The 12,429-nt window shown below is 37.8% G+C and overlaps 1 protein-coding gene across 5 annotated transcripts in view; it reads left to right on the forward strand.

Annotated features, from left to right (window-relative positions):
- Positions 1 to 12,429, forward strand: part of EPHX1 (epoxide hydrolase 1) — a 336,659-nt gene that overhangs the window by 48,003 nt on the left and 276,227 nt on the right. The window contains exon 1 of one of the 5 annotated variants that reach the window (XM_053712613.1): positions 7,059 to 7,210. The exons of 3 other annotated variants lie outside the window; for them this stretch is intronic. Coding sequence is in view for 1 of the 2 variants with exons in the window: in XM_053712611.1 (XP_053568586.1) it covers positions 7,255 to 7,294 (40 nt within the window). In the remaining variant the exon portion in view is untranslated. Of the gene's footprint in view, positions 1 to 7,058; positions 7,295 to 12,429 lie in introns of those variants that run through there. One more of the 5 variants, XM_053712611.1, reaches the window with a different exon arrangement.

Raw genomic sequence — 12,429 nt, forward strand, 5'->3', positions numbered from 1 at the left:
CCGTTTTGATGTATTTGCTTCTTCGGAAGCAGTTTTTGGTAGAAAAGTTCTTCAGGCACCTGTTTCAGTTTGATTCTTCTGCTTTTGATTTAAATATTTTTCTTTCAAAAATGAAAATAAACTTATTTTTTTGGGTTGTGGATAAATTTTTTCAGCAAAATCTGGCTGTTTTTATTTTTATTCCCTCCCCCTCTAGTGACTCTTGAGTGGAAGACTCCACATCTTGGGTATTGATATCCCATATGTCACTAGCTCATGGACTCTTGCCAATTACATGAAAGAAAACATAATTTATGTAAGAACTTACCTGATAAATTAATTTCTTTCATATTGGCAAGAGTCCATGAGGCCCACCCTTTTTATGGTGGTTATGATTTTTTGTATAAAGCACAATTTTTTCCAAATTTCTTTTGTTGATGCTTTCTACTCCTTTCTTTATCACCCCACTGCTTGGCTATTCGTTAAACTGAATTGTGGGTGTGGTGAGGGGTGTATTTATAGGCATTTTGAGGTTTGGGAAACTTTGCCCCTCCTGGTAGGATTGTATATCCCATATGTCACTAGCTCATGGACTCTTGCCAATATGAAAGAAATGAATTTATCAGGTAAGTTCTTACATAAATTATGTTTTTAAATGTGGACATGAACCCAAATATTTCTCTTCACACTACCCCACCCACTTTCACTATAGTAATTCCAAAAAGGAAAACAAATGGAGTAAGCATTTTACTTCATAAATCTATTTCCTTCGATCTTCTCCATAAAGAAGGCAGATATTTAGGCATTCATGGTATTTTATTTGGGAAACCAATCACTCTTTTAAACATGTATGCACCTAACACCCACCAAGCTGCTTTTTTCCAAAGTATTACGGATATAGCCATAACCTTTCCCAATGGACCTCTATTATTGTCAGGATACTTCCCTTTAGAGCCAAACATTGATAGCTCAAACTCCAGCATTCAAATTTTACAGCAATCTATATGGGATAACCTTTCTCTCCTAACCCTGCATGATACATGGAGGCACCTTACTCCTAACAAAAAAGATTACACGTTTTTCTCCAATCCTAATTCCACATATTCAAGAATAGATTTTATAATAGCAGACCACCTCTCTTTTTTTTAATAAACCTGAAGGAATCTCCTATACTACCTACTAGCTGGTCAGACCATTTGGCAGCAAAGTAGTACCTTTCACTGGTCTTCTATTCCTCTTAGCTCACCACATTTGAGATTAGATTAAAAAATACTATCTGTCAAGGTATTTGAAATAATATATACAAGTATGTTTGTCTTTATTTAATAAGTCTGTGGATGTGTACATCAAATAATTAATTTACCTTCTAAAAGCTGAAAATGGACACTAAAAAGATACAACCCCCTCCCTCTTATCAAATGGATTGTTTCCAAGAGATCTCCCACACTCAATATGCTAAATTATGCAATTGTATAACCACAAGAAGCTGAAAATTAACACAGACATATAATTTCAGATCTGCATGAAAAGGATTCATATATCCAGAATTTATTAGAAACGTGAAATATGGTGGACCATGAGCAAAATTCCTGCATGCAAGAATTGTGGGAGACATAGAGCATACTATATTATCTGAAAACATATTCGATATATAAATGCCATAAATTTCAAAATAATTAGCAATATTAAATTGCTTTAATATAATACAATGTTAATAATATAACATATTTGGTATCAGAAAAATGATCTAATACTACCCATCTATAATTGGGGTTATATGTGATTAATGCAGAGAGTTGTGGTCTGATTAAATAACCATTTTATGAGAATAACTAACTTGTTAAAAATGCTTAGAAATGTTAAAGGTGAATTTGTTTTGTCTGTATGTCTGCTGCCACCCAGTGTTATGATGCGAGAATTGCAGCCATGAGATGATTGGATGTTGCAAGGATGCATTTCCTTGACAACATACATTCCAAGATTAACCAATCCATGTTCAGTTGCAAAGAGCCAATCCGAGACAAGGCTTCCGTTGGGTGTTTCCAATACTCACCAATGATAGATAATGATCAAGAAAGGGGAGGGGTGAAATCAGATGATTTAACCACAAGCATAGAGACTGAGAAGAGGCTGCTGGCTAATCCTGGAGGAATACCTACTGTGGTTATTATTAAAGCACACAGCTACTCTTAGACTCCATATGCAGATATCCCCAATTTTGAAATTCTGAGGTGAAATTGAATCTGTTGAGAAACATTGGAAACTGGATATTGATTGGTTTATTTGGTAAAGTATACAAGGTTATTGGTAAGACTATAGTTACATTATAAGTCACTGCAGTTTAAAGTACAGTTGAAAGATTAAAAAGAGCAGTTTGGATTTTAAGCTACCATTTCATAGCCTATGTGTTGTTAAACTAATCCCAAATTTTAAATTGGTTATCTGTGCAAGTTCTGATGTTTTAAATCAATATTGTATTAGGATAAATTGCAGTCAAATAGCAGAATATATATTATCCTATTGTTTATAAGCACTGTTAGGATTGTATTACTTGGATGTTAAGAGTTTAAAGGTTTTAGTCCCATTGTGTTAAATGAATGAAAGGCTATTTGTAAATAAGGCTGATTTTTAAAGGCAAATTTTACTAGGTTTTGTAAGAAGGATAGCATATCTTAATAGTTGGTTTTAACGTGTATAATAGTGTTTCATATTCTGGTATTACAAATATATTTCAAAATGTTCATGGATATTAACTAAATAAAAGAATTCAGGTATTTATATTAATTGTATGGTTTCTAGTAGATGCATGTTAGTTAATGGTTTCTATTTTTAAGGATAACTATTATTTGTATTGTGTTATAACCCTGCCATAAGCTGATATATTATTTGGAGAGCACTACTTAGATTCTTATCATAAATACGGACATATCTGACCCTTTTAATAAAATTGGATATAGAAAAAAAATCTCTCTGAATACTTTGCTTAATGATACGCCAAATACCACACCCTGTACCCTTTGGTAGGTGCATAAATGTTGTATTAGAGGAATCCTTATTAAACACAAAACTATCAAAAACAAGCAAAATAAACAAAAATATATTGAACTCTTTCAAAATATATTGAAATTAGATTACTCTCACAAACGGCATCCATGTAAATATTAAAGAAAATTTAAAACAAGCCAGAGAGCAGCTTAATGACCTTTAGGACATTAAAGCACAAAGTGTAGCTTTCCTTCTACGCCAAAAATATTATTCACAAGGTAATAAGCCTGGCAAGATTCTTGCTAGAGCATTAAAACGCAGAAACTCTTCCTCATTTGTCCATAATTTAAAAAATTTAGAGCACGACCAACAAACAAACTCTAAATCTATAGCAAATGCCTTTAACAAATATTATTACAATCTTTTTCCTAATGGAAACCAAACTGAACGCCGTCAAAAATGTTAAGATTATCTTGATTATATAAACCTGCCTCAAGTAAATTCTGAACTTATAGTACCTCTTAAATTACCAATAACTCCTCAAAAGCTGGAGGATGCTATATCTTCATTAAAAAAAAAAAAAAAAAAAGTAAAAGCCCAGGGCAGGATGGTTTTAGTACTTTTTTTTTTTTTTTTTTTTTTTTTTCTTTTTTTTTTTTTTTTTAATTACAAATTTTAGAAATCAATCCTTTCACCCTATTTATTAGCACTATTTAATTTGGCTGATCCCTCCACCGTGCTTGAAACGCATGTAACAGTGCTACCTAAGCCTGGAAAACCTGCAGATACACCTTCAATTTTTTGTCCCATATCCCTTCTTAATGTAGATTTAAAATTGTATGCTAAAATTTTTGCAAACCCCTTAAACCCTATCTTACCTCACTTGATCCACAATGAACAAACCGGGTTCATACAAAATTGAGGCTATGGACAATACAGTTCAAAATATTGCACTTACTAGAATACGTGGACTCGCACAACACCCCATCACTGTTTTCCTCTACAGATGTCGAAAAGGGTTTTGATCGTTTAGGCTGGTCCTTCCTTAAATGTACCCTTCAAAAATTGAGTTTCCCGGACAAATTTATTTAAAAAATATTAGTGTTGTACACGCTTCCCACTGCTAAAGTCAAATTAAATGGCCTTTTATCAGACCCCTTCCCTATTTACAATGGTACTAGACAGGGCTGCCCTCTTTCACCTTTACTCTTTGTCCTCTCTATGGAAGTCCTAGCTTAAAAACTACGCCACTCTCCCGATATAAAAGGATTCCTTATTGCAAAGCCAGAATATAGGTTAGCTCTATTAGCCAACGACCTATTAATGACATTTACATCCCCACAACTTCTATTACTGCAGCCTGTAAAATTTTAAAAGAATACTGGATTTACATTTAGAACACATGCTTTTAAATATTTGGGGGTCCAACCTTCACCTAACCTTAATAAACTACAACAACTAAACTACGAAACCTTGCTAAAAGATCTTACATCCCAAATGTCACGATGGCTCCCTAAAACAATCTCTTGGATAGGGAGAATTGGGATGGTAAAAATGTCTCTTATCAAAGATTTTGTACACGCTACAAACTCTCCCCATACTACTGCCCAACAACTATATACTCAAATTACAAGCCACAATCAATTCTTACATTTGAAAAAAAATGCCTCGAATTTCCAAACACACGCTTTATACTTGCACCCGCTACAAGGGGGACTAGGGGTTCCTAACTTGGATGCATACCGTAATGCTGTCTTCCTAAATATAATTATAGACTGGTGTTCCTTTGGTGAGATACACAATAAACAATGGGCTCAATTGGAACATATTACACAAATCCCGCAACTGGGCTGTTACTGCTGGGTGGAGAACCCTCAAAATAGTCTAAATTGTTCTACAAACTACATTATTTTAGAAACCTTCGAAGTTTGGAAAACTACTCTTAAAACATACCCTCACCTCTCCACTCTACATTTGCCACTCGCTCCCATTCTTTGCAACCCAGACTTCGCTCCAGGAAAACTATTGCACTGTACTGAAGCACGAGATATAAATTTCCTACTCCCGATTAAACCTTCTCACAGAAGGCGAGACAACCAATACTATGATGTTTGCAATATTGTAAAAAAATATTTTCTTTTTACTATATAAAGACATATCTCTAAAGCCAGTGGTAGAGACTGGTTGCAGATTTGTGTACTCAAAAGGCAAAACTTTGAGTGGTCTTTTGTCCCCAAGTATGTTGAAAAGGGCAGATAAAGGTCATAAGAGTTCATGGCTGATTTGGATTCTTCAAATGTAACAGTACAAGATGTAAGGCATGTGAATAGGCTAGAGTTTCTAAAAAATGTAGGTTACACAACACTAGGGAAACCTATGAGATTAAGAGAAGCTTAAAATGCAATAGAGAATTTGTCATTTACTTGATAAAATGCTCCCTTTGTGGGGGTCAGTATGTTGGAATGATGACAAGGGATGAAAGAACTAGCATAAGGGAACATCTCTCTTATATAAAGAATAACAACCCCTGTTCGGCTCTAGCCAAGCATTTTATCTCAGTGTATAATCAAGATGTTAGTAGTTTTGTGTGGAGCGCCATAGAGGGGGTCTCCCTATTGGTGACTATCACCTAATAATGAGTTAGGAATTACAGATAAAATAATTTGCAATATTGTTTCAAATTAATATTGCTTATTTGTGCTATGTCGAGTTTAAATTACACTTAAGAAATGTTGCAATACTGTTTCATATCAATACTGCTAATTTGTGTTATGTTTAAATTTGAGATCCTCCAAAAAAGGTCTGCAGAAATGTTAGAAAATGCATTATCGTTTTTGTTAATCCTGATTTATTATTTGTGTATTATCGATGATGTCACAAGGAGACCCATTACTGAAATGTTTTGGTCCTATATAATGTTTAAGTTTTGGTTTACTTATTTATTTTATTATACACTACTAGTCCTAAAGCACGTTCACACGGGCCATTTTTTGCAGTACAGTGGTCTCTCCCCTCTCTTTTTGCGCTCTCTCCACCTCTCTTTTGCACTCTCTACCTCTCGCTCTCTCTCTCTCTCTTGCTCTCGCTCTCTCTCTCTCTCTCTCTTGCGCTCTCTCTCTCTCTCTTGCTCTTGCTCTCTTTTGCTCTCTCTCTTTTGCTCTCTCTCTTTTGCTCTCTCTCATTTGCGCGCTCTCTCTCCCCCCTCTCGTTTGCGCGCTCTCTCTCCCCCCTCTCGTTTGCGCGCTCTCTCTCCCCCCTCTCGTTTGCGCGCTCTCTCTCCCCCCTCTCGTTTGCGCGCTCTCTCTCCCCCCTCTCGTTTGCGCGCTCTCTCTCCCCCCTCTCGTTTGCGCGCTCTCTCTCCCCCCTCTCGTTTGCGCGCTCTCTCTCCCCCCTCTCGTTTGCGCGCTCTCTCTCCCCCCTCTCGTTTGCGCGCTCTCTCTCCCCCCTCTCGTTTGCGCGCTCTCTCTCCCCCCTCTCGTTTGCGCGCTCTCTCTCCCCCCTCTCGTTTGCGCGCTCTCTCTCTTCCCCCCTCTCGTTTGCGCGCTCTCTCTCTTCCCCCCTCTCGTTTGCGCGCTCTCTCTCTTCCCCCCTCTCGTTTGCGCGCTCTCTCTCTCTCCCCCTCTCGTTTGCGCGCTCTCTCTCTCTCCCCCTCTCTTTCTATTTCTCTCTGTCGCACTGACCGTGCCCGACCACGCCCATACCCCTGTCCGGCCACGCCCAGTTTCACCGCAAACAGCATGTATTGTCAGGTAAGTCCAGGTGTGTTTATCCTCGTGCGGTCTCTACTGCACATGACCGCTTCGGACAAACACTTCGCCTTTTATATAATAGGATATGTTTGCATAAACAATCAAAGGTTGTTCAGAGATCAAGAAGTATAATTTGTTATATGAAATTAGTATATACATTAGCTATAAAATTAATGCTATTAGAGTTGCTCAGGAGCGTAAGAGTTAATATTCTGCAGAAGCACCTGTAGAGGCAGGGCTATTTAAGCAGCCTTAGAGCATAATGCCATTAGGGTCTGAGTATGGCATGTAATGCAGCTGAAACGCGTCAGACCGGTTTTCATGTCTGATTTAGTTTACTCTATAAGAAGACTCACTGGTTTTGTATTTTTCTGTGAGTGGAGGAACTCTTTCTTCTTTGAGTTTAACAGTGGCTCTTAAGTTCATACGCCTAAAAGATAGATCCGTATACACCAGCTGAAGACTGATTACAGATCACATGACCGGCTGAAGACTAAGTGAGTAACGCTATCTGCCTAACCTGAATGGTTTCCTGTGAGGCATGTGGAATATCCTTATAGCAGAAGGCTGGATGCAGGATGGTAAAGAGCGGTTGTTTTCTCCTTTTCTCGTGTGCTAATTAAGTTAAGAGTACCAGGGGGAACGTGATATACAGCTTTGTCCAGTCTTGCTACATTGTATTTTAAGTGCTGAGTGTGGTTCTATTCTTGACTGGACGTATAAGTTATTATTGAAGCAATTGTGTGCATATTGTATTGAAGCCTATTATATGGAAGCTTTGGCGTAGTACTTTTTGTTTTAGCTTTATACAATGTTATACATATATGATAACTTTAATACACATTAATATGCAAGAAGACCGTAATCGGTGTTGGCACACGTTTTTTATGTTGATTGAACACATATATATTGTGGCTACAATGGCAATAGATCAGAGGTCTAGGAGTATGGCTCTGTGGAGCTGAAACGCGTTAGGCCTGGTCTATCGGCAACAGATTTTTACTGCTTTCATTTTTCCTATGCTGATTTTAAGCATTTTTTGGAAATAAAGTTTGCTTTTACGGAACTCCAGCTGGATTCTGTTACCTACAATCTCGTTTGTATCCCCCTGCCACACTAGATATTGTTTTAATGAGGCTTGTAATTACTATTTGTAATGATGATTAGTTGCATCCTAGTGGGTGTCTGCCCTTTCAAATGAGGGTTCACTTGTCCCCCTAGCACAAGTACATTTTTGCTGTAATGGGTCACAGGCAGTGTTGAGGTCACAGCCAGTTTTGTTTTTGGTGACTGCATTCTTCTTTCCCAGCTACAATGTAGGGGGTCTCTAGAATTGGTATCTGGAGGAGGAGGCCGTAGGTTGATGTCCTCCTCTGCACTCAGAACTCAGCATGCATGGTGACAGTGTGTTGTGCAGTGAAGTGGGCTAATCCTGTATGTGGAGAATGGGTCAGCCAGGGATGGGCATAGGTTTTTTGGAAGGTTCGGGAGTAGAGTGAGCACAGTCTGTGATATATTACTAGATGGTATGGGAAAAGTTGTGTGTTTCTGTGCGGAGTTTTGATAAATCCTTGTTTCAGTTTGTTATTGAGACATGTAGGTTAGGAGGATGCAGTGGTAGGGGTAGTGATGCATACAGCTGTCAATTATTGTAACACTACTAATTGTCATATGGGCCTGGAGTCATACATTGGCAAGCTGGTTCCTTTTTATGTGTGCTTTGCTCTTTCAGAAAAAGGAGAGAAGTGGGAAAAATAATAAATACGGTAACAAAGTTAAAAATTACTTCCTAAAACCATTACCCCTCCAGTGCTGTTTCTATAACTGTGTGCCAACCTTTTTGTTAGCAACCCCTACATTAGAACCATTCTGAATAGAGAAAGAGACAAAGCATCAGAGAGACAGAATACAAGAGACAGACACCAACACTGAGCTTAATTTCGGAAGCAAGAGACACTGAAAGACAGGGAAAGGGCGGCAGATCAGAGTGTTAAAGTGTTGGTAAATTTCAGACATAAAAGGGAAAATAAACCCAATTTTTTCCCCTTTATGATTGAGATAGAGCATGTAAGTTTAAGCAACTTTCTAATTTACTCCTATTATCATTTTTTTTCATTCTCTTGCTATCTTTATTTGAAAAAAGCGAAATGTAAGGTTTGGAGCCGGACCAATTTTTGTTCAGAAACTAGGTAGCGCTTGTTGATTAGTGGCTACATTTTTGCCACCAATCAGCAAGCGCTACTCAGGTGCTGAACCAAAAGTGGGCCGGCTCTTAAGCTTTTATTCCTGCTTTTTCAAATAAAGCAGGAATAAAAATATATATATTTTTTTTAATAAAAGATTTATAATCCTATATTGGTATCATCTTTTCCTCCTCCCCCTTCCTTTCCTCTTTTGGCTGGACAGTGAAATTGAAAGCAGTCCCACCCATTCTCCTCATAGGCTTCTTAAAAGGACAGCATACACCAATTTTCATATAAATGCATGTAATAGACACTACTATAAAGAAGGTGTGCACAGATACTGATCTAAAAATAGAGTATAAAACCTTTTTTAAAACTTACTTAGAAGCTCCAAATTAGCACTATTGATAAGGTTAGCTCTTCCCTGAATATGAAATAACAGATTAGACAAACAGGAGCCAGCAGTAGATGCTATCTTGGAAATATACTAGCTAGCCTACAGATTGGATACATGCCCAACAGCTGCAATATGCCAGACCAATGCCACCTGGACCAGTTTATGCTCAACCAGACCAATGCCAGCTGGAATGTTCACAAACAGAAATAGTTGGAGGCGCTAGTTAATGTATCATAAACAAAGTTCTGAAAATTACACTCCTCCCAAGTGTAATATGCAGTATGTATACAAACAAAGACAGGGGTGAACTGGCGCTCAAAAGCTATGATACTCAAATGCGTAACTTAATAAAAGTGATTAAAACTCCTCTATGGGTATATGTCACCAATCAAAATATGTACTGTATATGAGCAAAGAAGAAAAGCTTTTATTCAAAACTGTAATATAATCCTAGAACGTGGTTGGTATATTTTAAATACAGATTACAGACAAAATATAAAATTAAAATGGAAATTTAAAACAAAAGAAAAATCGTTCATGATGTATCCTAACAACGTGTCCAGTTCCGTTGGTGTTCACGTGACCAGGTTAGGAACAGCTACTGTTTGGTCGATAGCGTAACTTCGTAGTGATACAACATATTCAATATGTAGCAACAGCTGTCACTTGATGTTAGCACTTGTTATTCACAGTGTATTGTACACAACCGCAGCAGCGGTTTTCAGCAGCGATCAGTGGCAGGCTCATACTCAGTACCCAATGGAATAAACTCCAACTGCATGAAAGATGAATAACACTGATGCGACGCAGTGGATGAGTAAGGTGCCTTACTAGTGATACTCATAAGGAGGTTTTATTTTGTGTGGACTTTATAGGGAGATGTCCCTACATCGTTTTAATTTTTTATTTTAATTTTCATTTTATATTTTGCCTGTGATGATCTGTATTTTAGATATACCAACCTCATTCTAGGATTATATCTAGGGTTTTTAATAAATGCTTTTCTTCTTTGCCACTGCCTTGCCTACAATACATTATTTGACAGGACACAAGCAACAGTATAAGACTTGCTTAAAGGGACACTAAACCCACATTTTTTCTTTAATGATTAAGATAGAGTATGCAATGTTAATCAATTTTCTAATTTACTCCTCCTATCAATTTGTATTCATTCTCTTGCTATCTTTATTTAAAAAGTAGGAATTTAAAGCTTAGGAGCCAGCCCATTTTAGGTTCAGCACCATGGATAGCGCTTGCTTATTGGTTTGCTAACTGTATCCACCAATACCAAGCATAACCCAGGTTCTCAACCAAAAATGGGTCGGTTCTTAAGCTTTACATTCCTCCTTTTTAAATAAAGATGGCAAGAGAATGAAGAAAAATTGATAATAGGAGTAAATTAGAAAGTTGCTTAAAATTGCACGTTCTATCTGAATCATTAAAGAAAAAAAAATGGGTTTAGTGCCCCTTTAAGCCTGTGAAATAATGTAGGCAAGGCAGTGGCACTGGGGGAACAGTGCGGGTTAAGCAGTCTTATACCGTTGCTTGTGTCCTGTCAAATAATGTATTGTAGGCAAGGCAGTGGCACTGGGGGAACAGTGCGGGTTAAGCAGTCTGATTAAAGTGGTTAGGTCAGGTCCGCTCCTATGGGAATCTACACTCTGGCTCAAATAGAATTCTAAGTCAGTGTGCATGCCCATTCCCGCAATCCTCTAATAAAGAAAATGCAAATAGAGGTTCGGCAGTCTGATTGAAGTGTTTAGGTTAGGACCACTCCTATGGGAATCTACACTCCAGCTCAGATAGAATTCTAACTCGGTGTCCACGCCCACTCCCACAATCCGCCAATGATTTCACAAAATGCAAATAGAGAGGTTCGGCTGGAATAGAATGCAGTGACAAGAACTGATAGGTGTGGCTATGCGGTTCTCTCAGGAACTGATGGGAGTGTCTATGCAGTTACTAAATATACCATGCGCGTGTCCTGTGAAATAAATAATATAGGCAAGGCAGCTGGTCGCCTCAAAATTCACTCGCGGTCCACTGGTAGACTGAGATCGACGTCTTGCTCACCCCTGATTTAGAGCATTACTTTTGCAAATACTTGTGTTGCCCTATGCTAGAATTTTCTTATGACAAATTTCTTTCATGCTTTTTTTCTTTTCCATTAAAGGGACAATAAACACCTTGTAATTACAAGACATTTCTGTTGCTATAAGAATAACATATTAACGAAGTTTTAACATTTTTAAACATATTAACGTCCTTTTTTCCTACAATTATTTTTCAATAGCCAAAATCCAATAAAATGTTTTGCTTTATTTGGATTAGCCAATCTGGGGCTTAGTCCACAGAGCACAAGGCAAGCACAGTTATAATATTAGTATAAAATGCATAGTTTAGCAGGTTTCATTCGATAAAGCCAATTAGGGATACATTTGTAACACACTTAACCTTGAGACATCTGCAGGGGTATTTCAGTTTCTGAGAATTAGAAATTGCTCCATTTCAGAGCTAAATCACTTGAAAAAGGGGGTTAAATAATTAAAATATATTGCAAAGTAGTCTAATTTTGCATATCTTAACATTTTTATATAAAAATCTAAAGGTGTTTGCTGTCCCTTTTTAGTGATCTAGTGTGAGAATGATAGCTCAAGAATGAAGACTATGGCTGTAGTCTTCAGTAGCAAATTGGAATGATTATTTTCTTCTAGAGAAAAGTTTATTTATGGCGATGAAGACCGAATTTCTGGGTCCTTGTCAGGTATTGCAGGAATCTTGTGCGTTGTTGGACTTAAAAAACGGGACTGTCAGGGGAGCACCAAGTATAGGCATAATGTTAAAGGGACAGAATTTTTGTTTAAAAAGAAAGATAATCCCTTGTTTCGTAAATGGAAAGAGTCCACAGCTGCATTCATTACTTTTGGGAATTTAGAACCTGGCCACCAGGAGGAGGCTCGTGGTTGGAACTTTGAGGCCTTTAGAAGTGAGGCAGCCTTTTGGTTGGGTGCGCTTTTTATTGACTGTACGGTTCACCTTGTGTTCGGGCGTCGTTCTGTTCCGCATTTCTGACCGTGTGATGAAGAGAATATTCTAGTCCACAGGGGTCTGGTCATAGGATGTGGTGAGTGCCCCA

This window comes from Bombina bombina, chromosome 4, assembly GCF_027579735.1.
Source record: "Bombina bombina isolate aBomBom1 chromosome 4, aBomBom1.pri, whole genome shotgun sequence".
Lineage (NCBI taxonomy): Eukaryota > Metazoa > Chordata > Amphibia > Anura > Bombinatoridae > Bombina > Bombina bombina.